Raw genomic sequence first — 27,768 nt, 5'->3', positions numbered from 1 at the left:
TTATTTTAAGCTTTCAGAATGATTTTGAGAGCCCTTCCCCATCATGTTCTTTTTTGTATTCCTCTCTGGTTTCAGTAGGATAATATAACATTTTGGGATAAAAATACAAATCAGCAGTCCAAAACTTGAAGCCAGAATAGCAAATACCTCCACAGCAACACTGAACTTCCCAGGAGAACTGACATATGCTGGAATGAAGGAGATCCATACTGCGCAGAATATCAACATGCTGAAGGTGATAAATTTGGCTTCATTGAAATTGTCAGGCAGTTTCCGAGCCAGAAAAGCAAGATTGAAACATAACATGGCCAGAAGTCCTATGTACCCAAGTACAGCCCAAAAGCCTACGGCTGAGCCCAGAGCACACTCCAAGATGATTTTGTCATTAAACGTCTTAAAATTCTTAAATAGAAAAGGAGGAGAAATTGTCAACCAGAGGATACATATGACAACTTGTATAAGAGTGAAACCCAGAACGCTGAGTTTCTGCTGTGCAGGCCCAAACCATTTCATCACATTACTACCTGGAAGTGTGGCCCTGAAGGCCATTAACACCACGATTGTTTTCCCCAGAACACAAGAGATGCACAGGACAAAGGTGATGCCGAATGCTGTGTGTCGAAGCATGCAGGACCACTCAGAAGGCTGGCCGATGAAGGTCAGAGAACACAGGAAACACAGAACCAGGGAGAAGAGCAGCAGGAAGCTCAGCTCAGAGTTGTTGGCCCTGACAATAGGAGTCTGCCTGTATCTGACGAAAATGAACGCCACAACAGCAGTCATAAATGTTCCAGAGAGGGAGGCTGCAGTGAGCAGTGCTCCCATAATCTCTTCATATGACAGAAACTCTGCCTCCTTCTTTACACAGGCATCTCTTCTTTCATTTGACCAGAACTCAGGGTCACATCTCACACATGTGATGGAATCTGAAAAATATTAAAGCAGGTGTTAGACTTTTTCATTACATTTGTCTTTTTTGTCTCCATGTTGCATCTTCTCCATGCCGACAAGATAGACAATACATTATTATCACATGAAAAATGGGTAAGCTCATGACCTGGTATCATCTTGAATGATCTGGGTCTAAACACGAGATAGAGTTTTGTGCAGTTTCAGAGAAGCAGATGTTAAAACCTCTGCATACAAGACCGAAAGCATTTTGCATGTTATTGTTGTGAACTGATTGGAGCATTTGTGGTTTGACATTAATTAGATATTTCTAATACTGTTATAATTATAATAATATAGTTATAATAGGAATGAATAATTACAGGGCACCATCTTGGAACCACAATCAAACTGTGGATGCAGGTTTACGAGGGATATTCACTTTAAATGTCAACATTTGAGGACTATTTTCGATTTCTAAAGCTTACAGTGAAGGTTTGAATCTGAGCACTGACTGTCACAACCAACTGTTATCACAATGCAAATAAACAAATAATCATAAACAACTGGTCCTTAATCGGACAATAAAGCTGTCCTATTGAGCTGAGTCATGCTAGCACGCTATCTGTGGATTTCAGGTGCGTGTGGATGAGAGCCAGCTCAGGCTGTTCAGCCATGGCACTGGTCTTTTAACCGTTAAACTGCAGCCTACTGGCTTTACATGTGGTGGAAGAAACCAACATAAGTGCAGCCCTACTGTGGGACAACACAATCAATGTAATGTATTAGGTACACAGAAACAAGCAACAAGCACAATGAATGAGGCATCTCAAACAGCAAGAACAGGACAGGAAGGCCCAGTAATTTTACAACAATACTGTGACGCTTAAACTACATTCAAGCTCACATTAGCATACTACTATTAACCTGTCAATGCTCAGACAATTGCGTCCTTGCTTCAAGGAGTGCTTCGCATGTGTTTAGTCGTTTAGTTTTAGTGTTGTCTCAATTCATTGGTGAATTCAACAGCAGGTTGGCCCTCATGTGGCAGTGGAGGAAACAGTGAGAGTTGACTTGATTGAAAGAGAGGAGGGCATAGAAGTTATCGTTATCTGTCTTAAAGAGAATGTGTTATGTGCAATGTTATTTTCCTTCTGCAGGCAAGGTGAGACCACTGGTTACACTGCAATCTTCCTGAGCATCCGAACATGTTCAGTGACTGCTACACATGCAAGGAGTTGGGGGACTGTTGCCTAGGCTCGTTGAAGAATAAATGTGCATTTAGGAACGGGACACCTCCTGTAGCAGCTTGACATTGCAGGAGTATAGTGCTGTGGACAATGGCTTGTAGATTATTGTATCCTCTGTGATGTGATGGCCATGTCACAGGAACTCCCCTGAGCTTCAGTGGGTCTTGTTTCTCTAATGGGAAACCAGGATTTTGATTCAAACTCAATCTCTCAGTAAGGTTCTTTGTTTCGCCAGTGTTAATATCAACTTTTTAGAACTTTTTACAGATGACTTTTTTTAAGTATTTTGCAATGTTGATTTAAGGATCAAGAACAATATGGCAACACATTAACTGTGTCTCTCCTGGTTCTGAAACTTTAGTTATCTGCCTATTGATAGTCCGTTTACCAGGAATAGTTTTGCTTACATATCATACAGTCAACAAGATATTTTGGACATTGTATGCCCAAGTAACTTTGTCAGCAATCTCTGGCCAGGACAGCGGAGGAACCCAAACCTGGCTCTTCTGGCTAGAAGAGCTTGCAGGTGCCAACAAGACTGTAAACAAAGACAGGGGAAGAGGTTATGGCTAAGTGTTAATCTTAACTTAAGCTCCTGGCAAACATCGGTAAACAAAAAGGATGAGCTATAGCTGTGGATCATCACTCATAAAAGGATTGTGGACTGCACCATCACGATTTTTCTGGAAATGTGGCTGAACAGCTGCATTCCTGACAGTGCCATTGCGCTAACGGGGGGCTAGACACTGCGATAATTAATAGTCACTGCTTTGCTAACCTTGAATATTAAATGGTTAAGTGTTAACTCGTGGATAAGTGTTTGTCAATGCAGGATGTATTGCACGGATGCTAATGCTAAGCTTGCAATCAAAGAACAACATGGTACCATAAGAAGAAAAGAGACTATGCATCCTGAGTCATCCCTCATTGTTGTAGGTGACTTCAACCACTCAAACCTGAAGACTTCATTCCCCAAATTCTGTTGACATGTCTCCTGTACCCGTAGAGGAGACAAGACCCTGGACCATGTTGACAACAACATGTCTCAGGCAGTAAGAACCATTCCCTTCCTGCTTATTCCAGTCCAGCCACTTCTCTTTGTTTCTACTTTGCAAGTGCACACCACTTATAAAACATGTGAAACCTTCCAGGAGAACAGTGTGGCCAGAGGCAACAGACTCAGCACAAACAGTCTGAACACAAACACTAGGATAACTTGCAGGTGGCCATCAAGGCAGACCACCAGCCCCTTACACTCTTCCCAACTGATGTGAGGGTTGCACGGAGCAGAATTAATGCACATAAGGTTGCTGGCCCTGACAGCATCCCTGGATGCATGCACAGGGCCTGTGCTGGGAAAATGACTGAGATCTTGACTGACATCTGTCACTGGCCCAAGCAAATGTCTCCATGTGCTTCAAACCCACCTTCAACATCCATCCATCCATCCATCTATTTTCTTCGGGGCCGGGTCGTATGGGCAGCAGTTCTAAGCAGGGATGCCCAGACTTCCCTCTCCCCTGACACCACCTCCAGCTCTCGACATACATGCCCCATACATACATCTCGTTCTTTTGGTCATGACCCAAAGTTCATGACCATGGGTGAGGATAGGAACATAGATTGACTGGTAAATCGAGAGCTTTGCCTTTCGGCTCAGCTCTTTCTTCTCCACGACGGACCGGTACAATGCGGTACAACTATTGCATTACTGCTGCCGCCACACCGTTCCCCCTGTCAATCTCACGCTCCATCCTTCCCTCATTCGTGAACAAGACCCATAGATACTGGAGTTCAAGAGAGTCCCACGAACCAACCATGCTCGAAAGGATTCCTTCCTCAGCTTGACGGCATCCCTTACTTACTTATCCCTTACTTATCCCTTACTACGCTGCGTTCGGCGATTGCCGCCACGACAGGCACCAGAGACCTTATGGCCACAGCTCCGAACAGCTGCATCAACAATGGAGGTGGAGAACATGGTCTATTCCGACTCAATATCTCCAACCTCCCTCGGGATCTGGTCAAAGCTCTCCCAGAGGTGCGAGTTGAAAACCCCTCTGACAGATGGTTCCGCCAGACATTCCCAACAGACCCTCACTACCCGTTTAGGCCTGCCAAGTCTGTCCAGCTTTCTCCTCCGAGAGCGGATCCAACTCACCACCAGGTGGTGATCAGTTGACAGCTTAGCCCCTCTCTTCACCCGAGTGTTCAAGACATACGGCCGAAGGTCAGATGACACGACCACGAAGTCGATCATTGACCTCCGGCCTTGAGTGACCTGGTGCCACGTGCACTGATGGACACTCTTATACTTGAACATGGTGTTCGTTATGAACAAACTGTGATGAGCACAGAAGTCCAATAACAGAACACCGCTCGGGTTCAGATCGGGGAGGCCGTTCCTCCCAATCACGCCCCTCCAGGTAACACTGTCGCTGCCGTGAGGTGACGTGAACGTTGAAGTCCCCCAGTAGAACGATGGAGTCCCCAGTCGGAGCACTTTCCAGTGCCCCTCCCACGGACTCCAAGAAGGGCGGTTACTCTACACTGTTGTTCGGCCCGTAGGCTGAAAAAATAGAGAGGCACCTGTCCCCAACCTGAAGTCGTAGGGCAGCGACCCTCTCGTTCACCGAGGAAAACACCAACACATGGCGGCTAAGGTGGGTAGCTATAAGCAAGCCCACACCAGCCCGCCGCCTCTCACCGCGGGCAACTCCAGAGTAGAAGAGAGTCCAGCCTCTCCGAGTCTAGGGATTGGGCCATTGGGGCCCCCGTCCATGACTACTACCCAAATCCCACCACATTGGCCCCTTCTGATCCCTCCTGCGGGTGATGGGCCTGCTGGATGGCGGGCCCATGCCACTCCTTCGGGCAATGTCCGGCCGGGCCCTGGCTCCAGTGTGGGGCCCCGGTAACGCCAGTCCGGGCGACGTAGTCTTCCTTGTTTTCTTTTCTTTCATCGGGGGCTATGGGACCACTCTTAGTCTGACCCATCGCCTAGGACCTGTTTGCCTTGGGAGACCCTACCAGGGGCAATAAGCCCCAGACAACATAGCTCCTAGGATCATTTGAGTATTCAAACCCCTCCACCACAATAAGGTAGCTGTTCAAGGAGGGGCAACCTTCAACATGCTGCTGCCAAAACACTCAACTGCAGCAAGCCTTAGCAACTTCTGCCTAATGAACTCACCCCCACCATTGTAAAGTGCTTTGACGAGCCAGGCTGGTCCTGGATAACCTCAAAATCTGCCACCCACAGTAGAACCCCTCCAATTCACCTACCACAACAGGTGTACAGAGAACACAATCTCCACGGATTAACACTCTACCCTACCCTCTCCCACCTGGACAATACCAAAATCTATGTGAGAATGCTGCTCATTGACTTCAGCTCAGTAGTCGACATCATCATCCCCTCCAAACTGATCGCCAAAATCTGTGACCTTGGCATCAACACCTCCCTCTTGAACTGGGTACTGGATATCCTGATCAGCAGACCCCAGTATGATGTTGTAGAACCACAGCCAGCCCATGTCAAAGAATGAATGGGCTGGCTGCAATAACCCAACTTTCCTCGCATTTTTCTCACATTTTTTGAAACAATGAAACTGGAGTTATTTTGAATACACTTGACTTGCATACATGTTTCACATTGCATCTTTAATCCTGTTGTGCATTTTGAAAACTGCATAAATTTAGACAGCTAATGTCAGACTTGTGTATCAGTATGTAAAATATGTGATCTATCTATCTTTGGTTTGCTTAAAAGATGACATAAAAACTGTGTAATCCATGCATTTGAAATTAGTTTGCAAAGTAATGCAATTGGCAGGGGCACATGACAACTTTTAGATTTTTGTTTTCTCTTGCATTTAATGTAACTACACCTGTGATGTTGCTTATTTCTCCCTCTGCACATCTTAAACAGTCATAGCAGCAGACAGGCTTTCCTTTCTGCAGAATCTTGCGAGTTCCTGGAGGACATGTCTCACTGCACAGTGATCGAGGCACCTGCATGAACAAAACGAAAAATGTACGAGCATTTACCTTTACAAAGTTTTTTTCTCTGTAACTGTTGATTATACATTTTGATGCATCAACACAATCAACACGACACAACAACTATTAACTTACACAAGTATAACAATTCAAATCGATTTTCTAAAAAATTGCAGTGATCACATGGCAGCTTACCTGTTGCGAGTTCTGTGCCCAAATTAATAACTTATTTTGCAGATTCAGCTGTTTGTCTGCAGGAAACGATGCATCATAAAGACCAACTGTGACAAAGTCCACAATGCCATTTTCTGTTGGCTGCCAGTTTATAATTTCATACTTTGCTGCTGGGTCTCCATTCTCATTGAAGTAAACATCATCTCCTTCCTTTGTTTTGAACTGAATCTTCCTTATATTTTGTAAAATCTACAATAATATGCATCAAGCTTAATGTACAGCATAATATACTGGCTGTAACAATTTACTTTTGAAACTTTAAACTATTTTTTCAATTTTTTACATGTGTTAATGTAAAAATTATAATTTAATACTCTGCTGGTCAGCTCACCGTGAATGAATCCAGCTGTACCTTGGTGTTACATGTTTGATCACAGCCGAGGATACGATGAAGTGCATGGGCCACAGCATACACTCCTTTATACACATTGTAAAAGATAGGCATGAGTGACATATCAGTGAAGCTGTTTTGTACTCCAGTCAGATCTTCATGTCCAGTACATTCACTCTGATTCACTGCTGATGACTTTGACTGCTGGAACTTACAATTAAATAATGTCTCCCAAAACTCTGTAAACAATTTGTTACTAGATGAATTGAACGGCTTCACATCCAACATGAAATCTCTCATGCCACTGACATGTGCTTTGGGGATGGACAGGCCTATGGCACCATCCAAAATGTGATGTCTATCCATGGCTGCAGTTTGGGAATCAAAGATCCAGCCTTCACTTCCTATCCACTGATACCCAGTCAAGTTGTGGTGAGACAATGCATGTATTAGCACATCCATATCCATGTGGGAGAGAAATGCAACAATCACCTTGGAAGTGGAAGCTTTGATAATGTCAACTATCTTTTTTATTTTATCTGGTGAATCTGTTCTAAAGAAAGATACAGAGTACTCCAGACAGATGCCAAGCTGCTGGGCTGTTTCTGTGAATGTGAACATGCCATTATTGCCATAATCATCATTTGTTCGAATGGCTCCAACCCAAGTCCACCCAAAGTGCTTGACCAACTGGGCCAGGGCTCTGCTCTGGTAGTAGTCACTGGGTATTGTTCTGAGGAAGGATGGGTACTTGGTTTTATCACTGAGACAAGCACAAGTGGCAAAGTGGCTGATCTAAAAGACAAAAAAAAAAAAAAAAAGAAAAAGAAAAAAGAAATAGCATCCTGGGATCAAGATGTAAATATACAACATTTACATAGAGCACTGCAATTATTTTGACACTTTGTGCTATAACCAGCTGGAATAATTCCAGACTAATATGTTTGTAAACCTTGAATTTTATATTCATCAATCTTACCCACCAGTGGGATATGAAAGGGTCCGATGACAGTAGCTATAGCCATGCAAGGAGACGAAGAGCTCTCTCCCATAATTGCCTGCACTTGGGCAGGTCTGGCACATGGTGTCTCAGAGGGTGAAGATACAACTTCATTACCGTTAGCCAAGGCCATTGCCACTCGTACTCCTCTGGAAATGGACCCACAGACATCATGAATCTTATAGCCCAGAGAGATGCCGGGCAGTAGATCAGTGCTGTTATTAATCTCCTCTATAGCAAAGAGCATAGCCTGAGCAAACTGGAACCCTCTGAAATTCAAACTTGATGTGGAAAGACACAAACAGATGAAATTAATGGTATCAATATAAACAACGTAGTTTTTTTTTTCTGATTTGAATACTTAGTTTGACTACCTTTCTTGCCTCTCTTGTATCAATACTCACTTTCTCTTGCATATTTTTCATCTATATTGATTTCCAACATATTTTTTACCTTGTACATTGCAGTGGCAGTGGTTTGTGCATGTAGGTATCCTGTCTGTCTTTCCACCTGCTGTGGAAAGAGAACATTCCCCCCAGCATAATGTCTCCATCCTTTGATAGCTGGGGGCTCTCAGGATCCACTCTCCGCCTGCAAACCAGCTCCTCAGCCTGACAGAAGGACATCACCAACATCAGCTGTAAGAGTGCCCAACCCTGCTCTGGCCAACTCTGTGTGGACGTCATACTGTCTAAGAGAGCTCAACCACTGGGTGGCATCACATGTACTTTAATGTAAATGATAAGCTGGCACTGGCATTTATACATTTTCCAGCACCGTAAAATATATTAATAGAACAGTGATGTTGGATCTCTATGGACCTACATGGTGGACAAGAGGAGGGAGGTGCCCAAACAGGAAAAAGAGTTTTAAGTCTTGGTCTATTTTCTATATCGTAACCCCCAAACTGGGACACTAATGCATACAGTTAGTTCATGCAAGTGCACACATATGCGTTTTTACACACACCATAGGGGTTTTCATCAGGATGAGGGACGGCTATTTTCATGCTGTCATGAATGGACCATTTTCTTTGCCAAGTACTTTTCAAAGGAAGGAGCAAGCATCTTGGAAAAGACAGACTTTCTCTTGGGCATGACAGCTAACCATTAGCTGGCAAGTTCCGTTGGCAAGAGCCACAAATGTCATAGCTTACTGCTTACCTATAACTCATAGGCTAGCAATTGATTGACACACATAAAGACAAATCAGTGTTGAGTCGAGACATGTTGTGAATCGTTTTTGTTTTTATGTTGGGTTAGATAAAAGTTAGTTGTTTTTTCTCGACGGGTGTGTTGAGGTGCTGTTCACTGTATGGCATCTGGTCTTTGTCATGCACTTCCTGTCTTATTGTGAAATCTAATTCTCTTTTCGTTTCAGGCCCTCGACTTCCTGGTGTTTTCGCCTGTCTGATTGTCTGCTCCGCCCTGATTGTCTCCACCTGTTCCTTGTTACCTTGTGTATATATTGTCTGTGTTTCCCCTGTCCTGTGCTGGATTGTCTTGTGTTCCCCAGTGATCCATGTCAGTCCAGCATTCTTGCCTTGCCTACCTTGCCTCAGAGAAGAGAGTCTTTTGTTTGTTATTTGAGAATACTATCCTTTGCGCTTTTTGTTTGTATTCTGCATTTTGAACACCTTGAATTATCATTTTTGTATTGAGAGATCTTTTTGTTATTGAACTGGCCTGGAGCCTTTTTGTTTTCACTCCTGTGTAAGTGTCGTGCAATTGAGTCCAGAACCTTGTGCCTGAGCGCGCGTAATATAAGTTTGACAGAACATAATAAACACCTGCATAACTGCTGAAAACAAATTTCATGATTTAAAACAGTACAGTTGCGGGTATCAAAACCAAACAACAGAAGCAGGCTTGAGTGGTGAAAGATAGAATGAAACAATATATTAATGTCTCAAATATATTACATTTATGGGCTACACATAAACCACTAAAACTATACCGGCCTATATGCCTAATATGTGCTTGTCACATTTTCATTGTTGAACTGTCTGAAATAATCCTGTCCTGTGTGACATTAAAAGTTAATTTAAACACAAGATACTTGTGCTCAAAAAGAGGATTCATTCTCAGTGAAGAACCTTGGAGCTCTAATCTGCCTCTATACATGCCAAAGAGCAGTGATTCCTAACACGTCTCTGGGGGTCATCAGGTGGAAACCTCCCTTCAACAGTGTTTCGCCTACTTAGTCCCACTACACCTCCAGGAGGTTAGGCAGTGAACTCCGGCGTCCCAGAGTCACCCCCCCTAGTGCCAGTTCACACTGCTCCTACACAATCCAAACAGCACCGCCACGTTCAACTGACCCAGAGATGCTCCAGGTAGTGGCCAGTACTGATGCTACCGTTTAACTATTGCTAATGCTAATGCTAACCGCTAGGAAGAACAGAAGAAGACAATACAGTTCCGATGCTACCATTTAGCTAATGTTACGTGCTAACCGCTACCTGCTAAGAGGAACAGAAGAAGACAATAAAGCTAGATTCACCTATACTGTTAATGTTAATTGCTAGCTACCAATACTAGATACTATCATACTCTCACCGCTTCAGCTATTGTTAGCTGCTACAATGCTACCACAGGCCTAGATGCCACATGTAACTGCCGATTGCCACACTACCATCATCTACACCTGCCTCTCACCAACTGCACCAAAAGCGGGGTGGGAATACAAACCCTGGTTTGGGTAGGGGGTAGAAAATAAAGAGGTAGAGTCAAAAGATGAAAGTAGGGATTGGATACAGACCCTTGTTCGGGTAGGGGGTGGAAAATTTAGAGGGTGCTGAAGGTGGAGGCCTAAACCTAGATTTAACAGCCTCTTCTAACATTTCCTTCAAGAAGCAACAAACCCTACCATTTCCTTCATAAAGCAAACAAAGCAGGAAAACAAACCCTAACATTTCCTTCAAGAAGCAAACAAAACAGGAAAACAACCAAAAAGATCAAAAAAACAAGCCAACTCTGTATCTTACAACGTAAACTCACCTGAACAGGCCGCATGGTCCCAAAGAGAGACTCTAGCTGGCCACACCCCCACCTTATCTAAACTTCCTCTTCCTGGTTCTCTTCCTATTGGCAGAGCGAGAAGATGGGGCGGGGAAAGCAGAGCAGAGGAGAGGTGTCTTGTTCAGACTTTAACCTCTTCTCCCGCCGGGTTAGGCATGCATGTCCTCTGCCCCCCCCCCCTCCCTCACTGTCCCTATTTCACCCCCCAACTACTATTATTTCTCCTGATCCATATCCACTGACTAGACCTAGCAGCCTCATCTGACATCTCCCTCACTGTCTTCCTTAAATTTTGCCCATGCACTCCCAGCTCCCTCAACAGTGAAACAGCTGACCCTGCAACAAAACCTCTACACCCCACTTCAACCGGACAGACCCTGGTCTTCCATCCCCTCCCCCTCCGCTCAGATTCTGTCTTTAAATCTGCATACTTAAAAAAGTCAGCTCAAAGTCACATGGCAAGGCATGTACACGTTCACTAACAAGGGGAAAGTTATCGTGGCTGAATTCAAGTTTCAAGAGACCGGGAGAAACCACACAAGTTAAGATACACATGTTTATGTGTATCACTGTGGAATTTATTCTTTGACTGTATATAACATTGTATTAATTTCTGTCATTTTCAATATGCTATATCACAAATAAAATCATTGAAAAAATACAGGGGTGCAAAGCAAGACTTTAAAACAAAAATAAAATGTAGATAGACGTCTTCTTGACAGTCTGGTAATGAAATTGTCATGTACAATTTACAGAAGCACTAGAATGCCATTATTTTAAGCTTTCAGAATTATTTTGAGAGCCCTTCCCCATCATGTTCTTTTTTGTGTTCTTCTCTGGTTTCAGTAAGATTATATAACATTTTGGAATAAAGATACAAATCAGCAGTGCAAAACTTGATGCCAGAATAGCAAACACCTCCACAGCAACACTGAACTTCCCAGGAGAACTGACATATGCTGGAATAAAGGAGAGCCATACTGCGCAGAATATCAACATGCTGAAGGTGATAAATTTGGCTTCATTGAAATTGTCAGGCAGTTTCCGAGCCAGAAAGGCAAGAATGAAACATAACATGGCCAGAAGTCCTATGTACCCAAGTACAGCCCAAAAGCCTACAGCTGAGCCCAGAGCACACTCCAAGATGATTTTGTCATTAAACGTCTTCAAATTCTTAAATGGAAAAGGAGGAGAAATTGACAACCAGAGGACACATATGACAACTTGTATAAGAGTGAATCCCAGAACGCTGAGTCTCTGCTGTGCAGGCCCAAACCATTTCATCACATTACTACCTGGAAGTGTGGCCCTGAAGGCCATTAACACCACAATTGTTTTCCCCAGAACACAAGAGATGCAGAGGACAAAGGTGATGCCGAATGCTGTGTGTCGCAGCATGCAGGACCACTCAGAGGGCCGGCCGATGAAGGTCAGAGAGCACAGGAAACACAGAGTCAAGGAGAAGAGCAGCAGGAAGCTCAGCTCAGAGTTGTTGGCCCTGACAATAGGAGTCTGCCTGTATCTGAAGAAAATGAACGCCACAACAGCAGTCATAAATGTTCCAGAGAGGGAGGCTGCAGTGAGCAGTGCTCCCATAATCTCTTCATATGACAGAAACTCTGCCTCCTTCTTTACACAGGCATCTCTTCTCTCATTTGACCAGAACTCAGGGTCACATCTCACACATGTGATGGAATCTGAAAAATATTAAGGCAGGTGTTAGACTTATTCACTACACTTATCATGTTTTTTTTTGTGTGTGTGTGTTGCATTTTTCTATGCCTGCAAGACAGACACAACACGGTTATCAGATAATAAATGGATAACCTTTTAATAATAAACTTCATTGACACAGCACTTTTCAAAACAAAGTTAATGTAACATTGTAGAACTAGGATTAAAACATATCAGGACTGAGGCAAATATATTGTTTATTTCCATTTGTTGACAGGAAGCCAAGATGTTTCCCTAAAATAGGGATGGTCTTTGAAGGACCAAAAATAATGATTTCAGATTTGTTTTCATTTCGCTGGAGAAAGTTTTGGTGCATCCGGCACTTTATTTATGACAGAGAAGAAAATAACTGACTTCTTTCATTGTTTTTACAGCCCATCCCCACCATGAAAACGACCGTATAGGTTGAGTGTGCAAATAGGTTATCACGACCCCTATTTTAATTTATTGTTCAGCGGCAACTTCTAGTTTCGAGTAATTATGACGAGAACAAAGGAGGAGGTCAGGTGACGAAGTATAAAGAGCAAGAAAGTCCGCATATGGAGCAAAGTGGGGCGGATGGGTCAAACAAACACAGCGCTTTCACCCAGGAGACGGCTTTTGGTGTCCCGTGTTGAACCCACAGTCAATTTGACCTATTTTTAACTCAAATCACATGGTTAAGTTACGTCACATATGTAACAGTAACATGTTTTTATTTTAACCCATGAGCTTTTCCAATACCTAACAAGTAGATTTTTTTATTTATATATTTATTTTTTTGCCTAACCCTGATTAATTAGTTTTAGTGCTTAAACCAAAGCAAACTGTGAATGTACTGATAGAGACTTTGGGCCTATGCATGATACCCTGTGGCAACAAGCATGCACTAAGCAACAGGGGAATGGGGATGGAGCCTTGGGGGACACCACAGGTCAGAGGGGCCACAGAAGAGCAGGCACCACCAACCACCAATGACAAAAAACTTTGTTTGAGAAATATAATTTGGACCAGTCGAGAGCCGCATCCTTCATGTCAACCCACTTTTCAAGGTGATTCAATATAAATGAAATGATCAACTGTGTGAAATGTTGAGCTGACGAGGAAAAGATTTTAAAGTGAGCAATCTCCAGAATCATCAACATAAAACATTGCTTGTAACTTTAGTCAGGGCAGTTTAGTTTAGTTTAGTTCTTAAAACTAAGCTAAAATAAACGGTATCATGCTGTTGCATTTATAAATGATCAAACTTCCTTTCATTCACTCTGAATGCATTTATTGCAGTTTGCAGAGAAAGATAAACGTCAGTAGATAAGACTAAAACTATGTGCATGCTCAGGCACCTCTAGAAAATATTGTTGCATTTATTTTTGCCACAGTGCTTCCCTTCTACCTTGGATTTGACCTAAGAAGTCTGTAATAGGCTTTTCTCATATTTATATACATGTGAAAATTTGAGTTATTTCAAATGCAATTGTGTCCATAGTATAAATATGAGTGTCCGAGAATGTGCGTGACTTTATGTCGCAGATTTCAGGATTTGCTGCAGTATTTATTGTCTGATATATTAATATTTCATGCAGAAAATTGATTTTTGGTTTCCTTAAAATACTTACTTAATATTGGCATGTGAACATGGCAAATTGTAGATTATTGTATTGTCTTGCATTTAATACTACAACACCTGTAATGTTGCTTATTTCTCCCTCTGCACATCTTAAACAGTCATAGCAGCAGACTGGCTTTCCTTTCTGCAGAACCTTGCGAGTTCCTGGTGGACATTTCTCACTGCAAAGTGACAGAGGCACCTGCATAAACAAGACAAATATGAAACAACAAATATGTTTTTGCAATCATCTTTAATTCATTTTGATGCATTGAAGCCAACATTTGGATGAACAGCAGCAACAAATAACTTTCACCGTTATAACAATCCAAACAGACTTCCATGAACAATAACAGGGATCAGATGGTAGCTTACCTGTTGTGAGTTCTGTGCCCAAGTTAAAGACTTATTTTGCAGATTTAGCTGTTTGTCTGCAGGTAAAGATGCATCATAAAGACCAACTGTGACAAAGTCCACAATGCCATTTTCTGTTGGCTGCCAGTTTATAACTTCATACTTTGCTGCTGGGTCTCCATTCTCATTGAAGTAAACATCATCTCCTTCCTTTGTTTTGAATTGAATCTTTCTTGTGTGCTGTAAAATCTGAAACGATATGCAGCAATTCAGATCATTATCTGACAAACTGTCTCTATTGTCTCAACAGCATGATAGACAAGGTGTAACAATTTATTTTTCAAAATTGATACATTTTTTGTGTTTATGTGACTTAAATTGATGTTTAACTCACCGTGAATGGGTCGAGCTGCACCTTGTTGTTACATGTTTGATTACAGCGGAGGATACGATGAAGTGCATGGGCCACAGCATACACTCCTTTATAGACATTGTAAAAAAGAGGCATGAGTGACATATCAGTGAAGCTGTTTTGTACTCCAGTCAGATCTTCATGTCCAGTACATTCACTTTGATTCACTGCTGATGACTTTGACTGCTCGAACTTACACTTAAATAATGTCTCCCAAAGCTCTGTAAACAATTTTTTGCTAGATGCCTTGAGCGGCTTCACATCCAACATGAACTCTCTCATGCCACTGACATGTGCTTTGGGGATGGACAGGCCTATGGCACCATTCAGAATATGATGTCTATCCATGGCTGCAGTGTGGGAATCAAAAATCCAGGCCTCACTGCCTACCCACTGATACCCAGTCAAGTTGTAGTGAGACAACTCGTGTATTATCAAATACAACTCCGTGGGTGAGAGGAAAGCAACAATGACCTTGGAAGTGGAAGCTTTGATAATGTCAACTATCTTTTGTATTTTGTCTGGTGGATCTGCTCTAAAGACAGACACAGAGTACTCCAGACAGATGCCAAGCTGCTGGGCAGTTTCTGTAAATATGGCCATGCCATTATTGCCGTAGTCATCATTTGTTCTAATGGCTCCAACCCAAGTCCATCCAAAGTGCTTGACCAACTGGGCCAGGGCTCTGCTCTGGTAGTAGTCACTGGGTATTGTTCTGAGGAAGGATGGGTACTTGGTTTTATCACTGAGGCAAGCACAAGTAGCAAGGTGGCTGATCTAGAAAAAAAAAGAAAAAAGGAGAAAGAATATCTTGAGATAATTTTACAGTCCACTACAATTATTTCAAAAACATATTTGCTATGAAAAATTTGAAGAATTACAGAATAATAACATTTTTTTACAAATTAATTTTTACCAATCTTACCCACCAGTGGGACATGAAAAGGTCCGATGACAGTGGATATAGCCATGCAAGGAGAGGAAAAGGTCCCTCCCAAAATGGCCTGTACTTGGGCAGGTCTGGTACATGGTGCCTCGGAGGGTGCAAATACCAGTTCATTTCCATTAGCCAAGGCCAGTGCCACTGTCAAACCTCTGGCAATGAAGACACAAGCATCATAGATCTTATAGCCCAGAGAGATGCCAGGCAGTAGGTCAGTGCTGTTATTAATCTCCTCAATGGCAAAAAGCATAGCCTGAGCATACTGGATCCCCCTGAAATTCAAACTTGATGCAGGCAGATACAAACAGTTGAAATGGCAACCACTTTGTCTTAAAATTGAAAAAATAGCAATGTCAAATCAACCATTTGATGATATTCATACACACAACATGGACTGTTTCTTATTTTAATACTTTTTTGTATCTACTTTGTAGGTGTAGATACTTCCTCTTAGATATTTGAAATCTAAATACATTGTTATGTTATAATTTACCTGATGCATTGCAGTGGCAGTGGTTTGTGCATGTAGGTGTCCTGTCTGTGTTTCCATTTGTTGTGGAAAGAGAAGATTCCCCCCAACAAAATGTCCCCATCCTTAGATAGCTGGGGGCTCTCAGGATCCCCTCTCCGCCTGCACACCAGCTCCTCAGCCTGAGAGAAAGACACCAACAACAACAACTGTAAGAGTGCCCAACCCTTCACTGGCCAACTCTGTGTGGACATCATACTAATTAAGAGAGCCAAACCACTGGGTGGCATCACACATACAGTAATAGAACCTAGATCATAGATCAAAACCTTGCACTGGTATTTGTACATTTTGGAGCACCATAAAATTAATAATTAATGTGTGTTGAGAGAAGGGAGGTGCTAAAACAGAAAAAGAGCTTGGGGTCTGACCTTATTTCATACATATGAACTGTATATTCAATTGTGCTGTACACAAAGTATCCCTTCTTGAATTCATATTGTAAGATTCTGGAACATAAATGCATTTCAGCATTTCATTCATTTCAGTCTTGTTAAAAACGGATTAACTGTTTGTTTGTTTTTTTTGTTGTTGTTTTGTTTTTTTGGGCCACTTGGGGGCAGTGCAACAATGTGTCATCACAATCATCATCACAATTAATAACATTGATTTGGTTATTAAGTAAGCAATTACGTGTGTTTGCTTATTTACACATAAGTCAGACACAGAAAAATATATTTACTTTTCTTATAGCTCTTTGTGTCTCGATGAGCTCTAGATTTACTATGTTCAGCAGCTAGTTTATCTCACTGACATTTGGTGATGGGTAGGTAGCACATACTGGGTTTTGTATTTTACATCAGCATTATATTTTCTTTGTAAATGTATGCATGTTCTGAATGTTCTCGATGCCAGCACCAGTTTTTAAACAAGTTGGGAAAACAAAAGACTGGGAAAGTTCTGGAGTACCGCTTTGACATTCTCCAGGTAAACAGGTTCATTGGTAACAGGTGATAGTATCATGATTGGGTATGAGAGGGGCATCCTCTGAAGGCTCACTTGTTCACAAGCAAGGGTGGAGTGAGGTTTACCACTTTGTTCAACACATTACTGTATAAAGGATTTTACTATGTAGGGTAAATGCTCCACTGAGTTCAAGTCGCAGACCCGTCTCAATGTCGACAGTTTGAGGCAATTGCATGAATCAGGCCTTTATGGTGGAATGGCTGAAAAAAAAAAAAAACGCAAATAAGGGAGACAAAAAGGAGAGGAGAATTGCTTGGGCCAAGAAACAAAAGGAATGGACATGAAGTCTGAAGACACCTGAGTCGAAATTTGAGATTTTTGGTTCTAACCACTCTGTCTTTATGAGACGCACAGAAGGTGAACAGATATGAATGTGCTGTTCCCTCTGAGAAGCATAGAGGGGGAGTGACGGTGTGGGGTGCTTTGTTGGTGACAATGTTCATAATTCAATGCAAACTTTACCACCATTGCCACAGCAGCATCCTGTAGCATCATGTCGTCCCAAATGGTTTGCACCATGTCGGTTTGTTTTAAACAGGACAACAACCCAAACCACATTTTCAGGCTGTGTGAGGGCCATTTGACCAAGAAGGAGAGTGACAGAGTATTGCATCAGATGACCTGGCCTCCACAATCACCCAGCCTGAACCGAAATGTGATGGCTTGGCATGAGCTGGACTGCAGAGTGAGGAAAAGCAGCCAACAAAAATTCAACATATATGGGAACTCCTTCAAGATTCCAATTCTACACTTCCAGGCGACAACCTTCTGAAGCTGGCTGAGAGGCTGGCAAGCTGACGTTAAAACAAAAGTTGGCTACTTTGAAGAATCTGAAGCACAAAAAACATTTTGCTTGGTTGACACTTTATTGTTTTCCACTTAATTCCATTTGTGTCGTGTAATAATTTTAATGTCTACAGTATTGATCAACAAAGCAGAAAGTAATAAAAGAAAGAAAAAACAATTTAATGAGAAGGCGTGTCAGATCCTTCAACGGGTACTGGAAATTGGTTGATATGATTGTACATTACATTGGAGTAAATACAGTCATCTCAACATGCTGTGTCACAGAGAAAATGATGGATACAATGCTAAGTACCACAGTAAAACAATGCAAGTCTTGAATGAAATGAAGGCAGATATCAACTTAAGAGTCTTTTTGACAAAATTTTGAATACAAATTAAGAAGGCACTAGAATGATGTGGCAAAAATATTATTGTGAGTTTTCAGAATTATTTTAGTGCCTCCTTCCCCATCATATTCTTCTTTGTATTCCTCTCTGGTTTCAGTAGGATAATATAACATTTTGGGATAAAAATACAAATCAGCAGTCCAAAACTTGAAGCCAGAATAGCAAATATCTCCACAGCAACACTGAACTTCCCAGGAGAGCTGACATATGCTGGGATGAAAGTGATCCATACTGCGCAGAATATCAACATGCTAAAGGTGATCAATTTGGCTTCATTGAAATTGTCAGGCAGTTTCCGCGCCAGAAAAGCAAGAATGAAGCATAACATGGCCAGAAGTCCTATGTACCCAAGTACAGCCCAAAAGCCTACAGCTGAGCCCAGAGCACACTCCAAGATGATTTTGTCATTAAATGTTTCAAAATTCTTAAATGGAAAAGAAGGAGAAATTGTCAACCAGAGGACACATATGACAACTTGTATAAGAGTGAAACCCAGAACACTGAGTCTCTGCTGTGCAGGCCCAAACCATTTCATCACATTACTACCTGGAAGGGTTGCCCTGAAGGCCATTAACACCACGATTGTTTTCCCCAGAACACAAGAGATGCAGAGGACAAAGGTGATGCCGAATGCTGTGTGTCGCAGCATGCAGGACCACTCAGAGGGCCGGCCGATGAAGGTCAGAGAGCACAGGAAACACAGAGTCAAGGAGAAGAGCAGCAGGAAGCTCAGCTCAGAGTTGTTGGCTCTGACAATAGGAGTCTGTCTGTATCTGAAGAAAATGAACGCCACAACAGCAGTCATAAATGTTCCAGAGAGGGTGGCTGCAGTGAGCAGTGCTCCCATAATCTCTTCATATGACAGAAACTCTGCCTCCTTCTTTACACAGGCATCTCTTCTCTCATTTGACCAGAACTCAGGGTCACATCTCACACATGTGATGGAATCTGAAAAAATATTTTCAAGCAGGTGTGAAACTTACTCTGTACGTTTTTCTTATTTCTTGTCTATGTTGAACTTTTCTGTGCCTACAAGACATAAACTACATGATTACCAGATTTAAAAAAATAGATAATATATAATAAGCTTTATTTCTACTGCACTTTTTTAAATAAAATGATTGCACCAGGATTAGAACATATAGAAATTAGGCAAGTAAAATCAGACAAACTGAATAGTGCAAACATGAAATTGAATAAAATAACCCACAAAAAGACCAAGACAACACCAGTAATTAAAGTTGCAAACAGAGATGAGTTCAATGGAAGAGTTCAGTATCCCTTCCTCTGGCCACTATTTTGCACTAGAGAACACCCACTAGTTATACACTGTGTTCCAGTATATCAAGTTTAGACCACACCATGAAAAATGTATGTAAAGCAAATGTAGATTATCACAAAACAGAAACTTGTCTGACAGGACACATGTGTCCTTGGGTCTCTCCAAGGCTCTGAGATTACTGTTTGGTCCACCTTCCTTCTCCATACTGGCAGAAATTGATCTGCTAAGGCTGTAGCCCAGACTGTGAAAAGATGGACCAAGAACACAATGCTGGAACTACAGGCCTGCTCTGACTGTGGTGATTGGAGAGTTTTTGAGGCTGCTGCTCCAGATCAGGATGAACTCACTGACACTGTGACACCTCACACTAGTTTTTGAAAGGACTTGTGCTTGCCAGCTAAAATCTTCTGCGCATACAACAGCAATAAACCATGGGTTTCAGCTCACACAGCTCAAAAAGCAAACAAGGCAAACAACCACTCACACCCCCTGCTCCACAGCCCCTATGAAAATAAATAAAACAAGGACCATTACGTCACCCGGATTGGCGTTACTGGGGCCCCACCCTGGAGCCAGGCCTGGGGTTGAGGCTCGCAGGCGAGCACCTGGTGGCCGGGCCTTTGCTCACGGGGCCCGGCCGGGCAAAGCCCAAAGGAGTGACGTGGGCCCGCCCTCCAGTAGGCCCATCGCCCGCAGGAGGGATCAGAAGGGGTCGATGCGGTGGGATTTGGGTAGCAGTCGTGGGCGGGGGCCCCGACGGCCCAATCCCTGGACTCAGAATCTGGCAATGGGGACATGGAATGTCACCTCGCTGGGGGGGAAGGAGCCCGAGCTAGTGCGGGAGGTTGAGCGGTACCGGCTAGAGATAGTTGGGCTCACCTCCACGCACAGTCTGGGTTCTGGAACCCAACTCCTTGAGAGAGGCTGGACTCTCTTCTACTCTGGAGTTGCCCGCGGTGAGAGGCGGCAGGCTGGTGTGGGCTTGCTTATAGCTCCCCACCTTAGCCGCCATGTGTTGGAGTTTTCCCCGGTGAACGAGAGGGTTGCTGTCTTACGACTTCGGGTTGGGGACAGGTGCCTCACCATTGTTTCGGCCTACGGGCCGAACAACAGTGTAGAGTACCCACCCTTCTTGGAGTCTGTGGGAGGGGTGCTGGAAAGTGCTCCGACTGGGGACTCTGTCGTTCTACTGGGGGACTTCAACACTCACGTTAGCAGCGACAGTGTAACCTGGAGGGGAGTGATTGGGAGGAACGGCCTCCCCGATCTGAACCCGAGCGGTGTTCTGTTATTGGACTTCTGTGCTAGTCACAGTTTGTCCATAACGAACACCATGTTCAAGCATAAGAGTGTCCATCAGTGCACGTGGCACCAGGACACTCTAGGCCGAAGGTCAATGATCGACTTCGTGGTCGTGTCATCTGACCTTCGGCTGTATGTCTTGGACACTTGGGTGAAGAGAGGGGCTGAGCTGTCAACTGATCACCACCTGGTGTTGAGTTGGATCCGCTGGCAGAGGAGAAAGCTGGACAGACTTGGCAGGCCCAAATGGGTAGTGAGGGTCTGTTGGGAACGTCTGGCGGAACCCTCTGTCAGAGGGGTTTTCAACTCGCACCTCCGGGAGAGCTTTGACCAAATCCCGAGGGAGGTTGGAGACATTGAGTCCGAATGGACCATGTTCTCCACCTCCATTGTTGACGCAGCTGTTCGGAGCTGTGGCCGTAAGGTTTCTGGTGCCTGTCGTGGCGGCAGGCACCAGAAGAAGGAGTCCTATCGAGCGTGGTTGGTTCGTGGGACTCCTGAGGCAGCTGACGGGTACTGGCAGGCCAAGCGTGCTGCGGCACAGGCAGTTGTTGAAGCAAAAACTCGGGTATGGGAAAAGTTCGGGGAGGCCATGGAGGAGGACTATCGGTCGGCCACAAAGATATTCTGGAAAACCGTCCGGCACCTCAGAAGGGGGAAGCAGTACCCTGCCAACACTGTTTACAGTGGAGGTGGGGAGCTGTTGACCTCGATTGGGATATTGTCGGGCGGTGGAAAGAGTACTTTGAGGTTCTCCTCAATCCCATTGCCACGCCTTCCGTAAAGGAAGCAGGGGCTGGGGACCCAGAGGTTGGCTCATCCATCACTCAGGCTGAGGTCACCGAGGGAGCTCGGAAGCTCCTCGGTGGCAAGGCACCGGGGGTGGATGAGATCCGCCCTGCGTCCCTCAAGTCTCTGGATGTTGTCGGGCTGTCTTGGTTGACACGCCTTTGCAACATCGCGTGGCAGTTGGGGACAGTGACCCTGGACTGGCAGACCGGGGTGGTGGTCCCTCTATTCAAAAAGGGGGACCGGAGGGTGTGCTCCAACTACAGGGGGATCACACTTCTCAGCCTCCCTGGTAAAGTCTATTCCAGGGTACTGGAGAGGAGAATTCGGCCGATAGTTGAACCTCGGATTCAGGAGGAACAATGCGGTTTTCGTCCTGGCCGTGGAACACTGGACCAGCTCTACACCCTCTGCAGGGTGCTCGAGGGTTCATGGGAGTTTGCCCAAACAGTCCACATGTGTTTTGTGGACTTGGAGAAGGGGACCACAGGATCTCATCTCTGCTTTTTGCGGATAATGTTGTCCTGTTGGCTTCTTCGAACCAGGACCTCCAGCAGGTTTTGGGGCGGTTTGCAGCTGAGTGTGAAGCGGCTGGGATGAGAATTAGCACCTCCAGGTCCGAGGCCATGGTTCATGGTTTGTCCCCTCTGGGTTGGAAGAGAGCTCCTGCCTCAAGTAGAGGAGTTCAAGTATCTTGGGGTCTTGTTCACAAGTGAGGGAAGGATGGAGCGTGAGATTGACAGGCGGATTGGTGCGGCGGCAGTAGTAATGCGGTCGTTGTACCAGTCCGTCATGGTGAAGAAGGAGCTGAGCCGAAAGGCAAATCATTGGTGCCAGACCATTCAGGACATAGAAACTTCCAGACTGAGGGAACAGGCATAAAGCATCACTGCAGACCCCTCACAGCCTGGACACAGACTGTTTGACTTCTCCTTCTCCCCTCTGGCGGGGAGTTAGAGATCAATGAATGGTAAAACAACCAGACACAAAAACAATTTCTTCCCACAAGCCATCACCCTGATGACCAGTTAGTCATACAGTGTCACAAACCCTCTGACATCAACACATGCACTGACATTTATAATTCATGAATGTTTTCAATATGTACCTTCATCAATTACTGTCACTGTCAACACACATTGTCAATTGCATTGTAAACATTATTTATTGCCTCTCCATTCTTTGCATATATTGCTTATTTTATATTTTTGTAATATTTAACTGATTGTTCCGTCATTTTTATGTCTTTTTTCCTATGCAAGTTAAAGTCTGTGTGTGTACTTTCATACTTGGCCAATAAAGCTGATTATAATTATGATTCTGATTGGAATAGTTGGAGAAGATAATACACTGCTGCTGACAATGTATGCCACAATCCCTCCCTTCTCAAATAAAAGACGTGACCTAGCAAGACTGAGTGAGGATGGGCTGAGAACAACACAGACTGCTCTTGTGATTTTGTCATGTTTATATAAACAATGAAATTGGGGTAACTACCAATAACTTTGTGTCACATACAATTTTCGCACTCAAGCTTTAGCCGTGACATGTATTTCCAAGACTGTGTATGAATTTATGTGGCTGATTTTCTTCAGGATTCAGTTTTGATTGATTTGTGTAATGACGATTTGCAGAAACAACTTTCTTAAAGCTGGCATGAAAACATGGAACTGTTTAGATTTTTGTTTTGTTTTAGGTCAAATGTTACTACACCTGTGATGTTGCTTATCTCTCCATCTGCACATCTTAAACAGTCATAGCAGCAGACTGGCTTTCCTTTCTGCAGAACCTTGCGAGTTCCTGGGGGACATTTCTCACTGCAAACTGACAGAGGCACCTGCATGAACGCAACACATATGAAAAAAAATGTGGGCATTTACTTTGACAAGGTCCTGACTTTGCAATCATTAGTTTTGATGCCTCTAAACCAAAAAACTATTACGAAGACAGAATAAGCCATAACTTTTACAATTGCAACATTACAAACAGACTTCCATTAACAATAACAGTTATTACATGGCAGCTTACCTGTTGCAAGTTTTGTGCCCAAATTAATGACTTATTTTGCAGATTCATCTGTTTGTCTGCAGGTAAAGATGCATCATGAAGACCAACTGTCACAAAGTCCACAATGCCATTTTCTGTTGGCTGCCAGTTTATAATTTCATATTTTGCTGCTGGGTCTCCATTCTCATTGAAGTAAACCTCATCTCCTTCCTTTGTTTTGAACTGAATCTTTCTTATATGCTTTAAAATCTAAAAAGATATGCAGCATTGTAGCTCATTATCTGACAAACATTTTGTGTCTCTAACAGCATGATAGACAGACTGCACCAATTTATTTATCAAAATTTAAACCATTTTCTGTGTTTTTGTGACATAATGTAAAAACTACGGGTTAAGTCTTTGGTGTTCAACTCACCGTGAGTGAATCTAGCTGCATCTTGTTACATGTTTTATTACAGCTGAGAATACGATGAAGTGCATGGGCCACAGCATACACTCCTTTATAGATGTTGTAAAAGATAGGCATGAGTGACATATCAGTGAAGCTGTTTTGGACTCCAGTCAGATCTTCATGTCCAGTACATTCACTCTGATTCACTGCTGATGACTTTGACTGCTTGAACTTGCAGTGAAATAATTTCTCCCAAAACTCTGTAAACAATTTGTTACGAGATGAATTGAACGGCTTCACATCCAAAATGAACTCCGTCATGCCACTGACATGTGCCTTGGGGATGGACAGGCCTATGGCACCATCCAGAATGTGATGTCTATCCATGGCTGCAGTTTGGGAGTCAAAGATCCAGGCCTCAGTGCCTACCCACTGATACCCAGTCAAGTTGTGGAGAAACAGCTCATGTATTATCACATACAACTCCGTGGGGGAGAGGAAAGTGACAATCACCTTGGAAGTGGAAGCTTTGATGATGTCAACTATCTTTTTTATTTTGTCTGGTGGATCTGTTCTAAAGACAGACACAGAGTACTCCAGACAGATGCCAAGCTGCTGGGCAGCTTCTGTGAATGTGGCCATGCCATTATTGCCATAATCATCATTTGTTCTAATGGCTCCAACCCAAGTCCACCCAAAGTGCTTGACCAACTGGGCCAGGGCTCTGCTCTGGTAGTAGTCACTGGGTATTGTTCTGAGGAAGGATGGGTACTTGGTTTTATCACTGAGGCAAGCACAAGTAGCAAAGTGGCTGATCTAAAGGGGAAAAAAAAAAGAAATGATTTCCCGAGATAAAGATGTAAACATCTACACTATACTACACTGTGTTACAATTCTGTTAAACCCCCTTTTCTAATGATTATGTGGAATAATTACAGACTAATATGTTGACGTGTTACACATTTGATTTAATTTCTACCAATCTTACCCACCAGTGGGACCTGAAAGGGTCCGATGACAGTGGCTATAGCCATGCAAGGAGAGGAAGAGGTCTCCCCCATAATGGCCTGTACTTGGGCAGGTCTGGTACATGGTGCCTCAGAGAGTGCAGATACCAGTTCATTACCATTAGCCAAGACCAGTGCCACCTTCACACTTCTGGAAATGGAGGCACAGGCATCATAGATCTTATAGCCCAGAGAGATGCCAGGCAGTAGATCGGTGCTGTTATTAATCTCTTCTATGGCAAAGAGCATCGCCTGAGCATACTGGATCCCCCTGAAATTCAAACTTCATGCAGACAGATATAAATACTTTGAACTGCAAACAGTTAGTCCTGAAAGTACAAACAATAACACAGCACTTAGTAATAAACACAATAATAAACTTTTTTTTGTTTTGATAGTCAGAGTCATATCCATTTTTGTACCTGTACTTTGTCTTAATATTTGGAATCCAAATCAATTTGTTTGGTATAATTTACCTGATGCATTGCAGTGGCAGTGGTCTGTTTGTGTAGGTATCTTGTCTGTGTTTCCACCTGCTGTGGAAAGAGAAGATTCCCCCCAGCATTATGTCCCCATCCTTAGATAGCTGGGGGCTCTCAGGATCCCCTCTCTGCCTGCACAGCAGCTCTTCAGCCTGAGAGAAAGACACCACCAACAACAGCTGTAAGATTGCCAAACCCTGCTCTGGCCACCTCTGTGTGGACGTCATACTGTTAAAGAGAGCTCAACCACTGGGTGGCAAACAGTGATAATTTATCTCTGTAACCAAACCAGGTGTGTTCATCAGAGGGAGGTGCCCAAACAGAAAAAAGAGTTTTTGGTCGAAGCCTGGCCATCATGCTGCAAAATAAATCAATTACTTTTTGTACTGCATACTGCAATGGAAAATAAAAGGCACAAAAGGTTTCTCTTTTTCATCTACAATGGAGAATGAAGTTGATGAAAAGTTGAGAAACAAACAGTACAGCCTGTTTAGTTTATTTCGCTCTGTTTTATCTTGTGTTTCCTTACAAAGTTGATATCTGAGTCACAATTTACACACAAGCTCTGTTTTGGTCTCAACCAACTGTTTGGCTGCTAAATGCTCGGTTGTGTTCATTTGTTAACTCCTTACAAACTTAATATTTTACCCGAATGTGTTGTGTGTGTGGTTGTGCAGGACGTTGCAGGGCACACTTCTTTGACCTCCGTGACTATCATGGCCTTTGCTTTGATGCACGTTCCTTTTCCACGATGGAGGTTGAGATATATCACTTTTGTACAGACGGAATAATACAAACATACATACAATATGAGATCACTTTATTTGATGCATCCCAAGTATGAAGGTACACAGGAAACTCTTCATGTTTTTTTTCATCATTTGTATGCTCGGTCACACAACTAAGTCAATGGTAATTGATCGTGTACCTTGAAAGCCCAGTTGGGCTTGGCATCTAATGATGCAAAATACAATATTAATATCAGAATACAAAACTCCCATCTGAGTCGATTTTTGAAAATTGACATGATTTAGTCTTTACCTCTTTCATTCAAATAATGGGGATAGGGTACAAACTGTCTTGCTGTTTGGTCGTGACTTAATTGTATTTAACAATTCCTTGGCTGTTATCGGCCGATCCAGCCATTACATGTCCTCATTGGAGAATTTGGGAAAATTCAGGTGCTTAAAGAAAGCTTCAGTTTTATCAGTGTCCACCTGATCATCTGAGGAGCATAAATCTTCATAGGACTCTTTAAAAGTTAGATTGATCTCCTTGTGAGCGATGGTGATTTTTTTTTTTTTTTTAATTTATGTTGGTCTTTGAAGCCAAATTCCATGAGAAGCTTCCTTGGCCTTAAACTGACAAGCCAAGAGTGTCCCACCCTTGTCTCCTGACTCAACTGTTCTTGTTTGAGTCAAAAAGAGTGCTCAGCCTTCTTAGACAATATTTTATTAGGTACATATTTAGCTATGACTCGGTCTGACAGGCAAGAGTCGGTGGGGGTAGTCCAAAACTCTTCCTCCAGTCTTTTATTCTTATACCTATGGCTTTTTTTTTCTTTGATCAAGCTTGTTAAAAGGCAGTTTGTAGGACTAAGTCTCCTCTAAGGCACGCTTTGAAGGCATCCCGAACATAAAATTGTTTTGTGTTGTCTGCAGCGTTTTTTCAAAATGCTTTGCATGACTTGTCAAATTCGTAAGGTTTTTTTCCTTATTTGCTACGACCATGCCCCTGTTATCCAGTGCCGACCACTCCTCTTTCATGTCCCAGTTTGTCTGTGTTTGAGTGTGGGTGGGTGTGTTTGTGTGGTTCCTGTCCGACCTGAATCCTGTCTTTATGCACACCTGTGTACAATCATCAACTCACATCTTCAGCTCACATCAGCCCAGGTTTTGTTCCGCTCAGTGCCAGATTGTTGTTTCTGCAACAGTGACAGCTACAGTCAGAATCCCTCCCTGCCTGCCTGCTCGCCAGCTAAACCACTCTTCCTTGCTACGTCCACCTGCCTCACTGCCTAAAAGTGTTTTAACAACATATCTGTTTCTTCCATTTTTGTACTTGTGA

General features: G+C 43.2%; 3 protein-coding genes across 3 annotated transcripts; all 3 read right to left on the bottom strand.

Annotated features, from left to right (window-relative positions):
• Positions 1–8,349, bottom strand: LOC121609397 (extracellular calcium-sensing receptor-like). The gene is made up of 6 exons (XM_041941017.1): positions 8,159–8,349; positions 7,689–7,986; positions 6,706–7,500; positions 6,336–6,563; positions 6,029–6,152; positions 1–926 (listed from the first exon to the last, which is right to left on the bottom strand). The coding sequence occupies exons 1-6, from the start codon at positions 8,338–8,340 to the stop codon at positions 1–3; spliced, it is 2,553 nt and encodes an 850-aa protein (XP_041796951.1). The 5' UTR covers positions 8,341–8,349.
• A 3,147-nt stretch (positions 8,350–11,496) lies between these two features.
• LOC121609396 (extracellular calcium-sensing receptor-like) lies at positions 11,497–16,440 on the bottom strand. The gene is made up of 6 exons (XM_041941016.1): positions 16,247–16,440; positions 15,740–16,037; positions 14,793–15,587; positions 14,420–14,647; positions 14,123–14,246; positions 11,497–12,422 (listed from the first exon to the last, which is right to left on the bottom strand). Exons 1-6 carry the CDS (start codon positions 16,276–16,278, stop codon positions 11,497–11,499), a joined length of 2,403 nt encoding a protein of 800 aa, XP_041796950.1. The 5' UTR covers positions 16,279–16,440.
• Positions 16,441–18,481: 2,041 nt separating this feature from the next.
• LOC121609224 (extracellular calcium-sensing receptor-like) lies at positions 18,482–25,928 on the bottom strand. The gene is made up of 6 exons (XM_041940802.1): positions 25,696–25,928; positions 25,205–25,502; positions 24,237–25,028; positions 23,843–24,070; positions 23,528–23,651; positions 18,482–19,389 (listed from the first exon to the last, which is right to left on the bottom strand). Exons 1-6 carry the CDS (start codon positions 25,926–25,928, stop codon positions 18,482–18,484), a joined length of 2,583 nt encoding a protein of 860 aa, XP_041796736.1.
• Positions 25,929–27,768: the final 1,840 nt, after the last annotated feature.

This window comes from Chelmon rostratus, chromosome 7, assembly GCF_017976325.1.
Source record: "Chelmon rostratus isolate fCheRos1 chromosome 7, fCheRos1.pri, whole genome shotgun sequence".
NCBI lineage: Eukaryota > Metazoa > Chordata > Actinopteri > Chaetodontiformes > Chaetodontidae > Chelmon > Chelmon rostratus.
This window is presented reverse-complemented; position numbering and strand designations above follow the sequence as displayed.

Excerpts from the sequence above, each read along its gene's own strand:
- LOC121609396 (XM_041941016.1), bottom strand. The coding sequence starts at position 16,278 with ATGCACAAACCACTGCCACTGCAATGCATCAG. Across the intron at positions 14,247-14,419 it reads GGGCACAGAACTCACAACAG|GTGCCTCTGTCACTTTGCAG; the intron begins GTAAGCTACCAT and ends TTGTTTATGCAG. Across the intron at positions 12,423-14,122 it reads AGAAATAAGCAACATTACAG|ATTCCATCACATGTGTGAGA; the intron begins GTGTTGTAGTAT and ends AATATTTTTCAG.
- LOC121609397 (XM_041941017.1), bottom strand. The coding sequence starts at position 8,340 with ATGTTGGTGATGTCCTTCTGTCAGGCTGAGGAGCTGGTTTGCAGGCGG. Across the intron at positions 7,987-8,158 it reads CTGCCACTGCAATGTACAAG|TTTGAATTTCAGAGGGTTCC; the intron begins GTAAAAAATATG and ends TTCCACATCAAG. Across the intron at positions 6,564-6,705 it reads TACAGCTGGATTCATTCACG|ATTTTACAAAATATAAGGAA; the intron begins GTGAGCTGACCA and ends ATATTATTGTAG.
- LOC121609224 (XM_041940802.1), bottom strand. The coding sequence starts at position 25,928 with ATGACGTCCACACAGAGGTGGCCAGAGCAGGGTTTGGCAATCTTACAG. Across the intron at positions 23,652-23,842 it reads GGGCACAAAACTTGCAACAG|GTGCCTCTGTCAGTTTGCAG; the intron begins GTAAGCTGCCAT and ends GCGTTCATGCAG. Across the intron at positions 19,390-23,527 it reads AGAGATAAGCAACATCACAG|ATTCCATCACATGTGTGAGA; the intron begins GTGTAGTAACAT and ends ATATTTTTTCAG.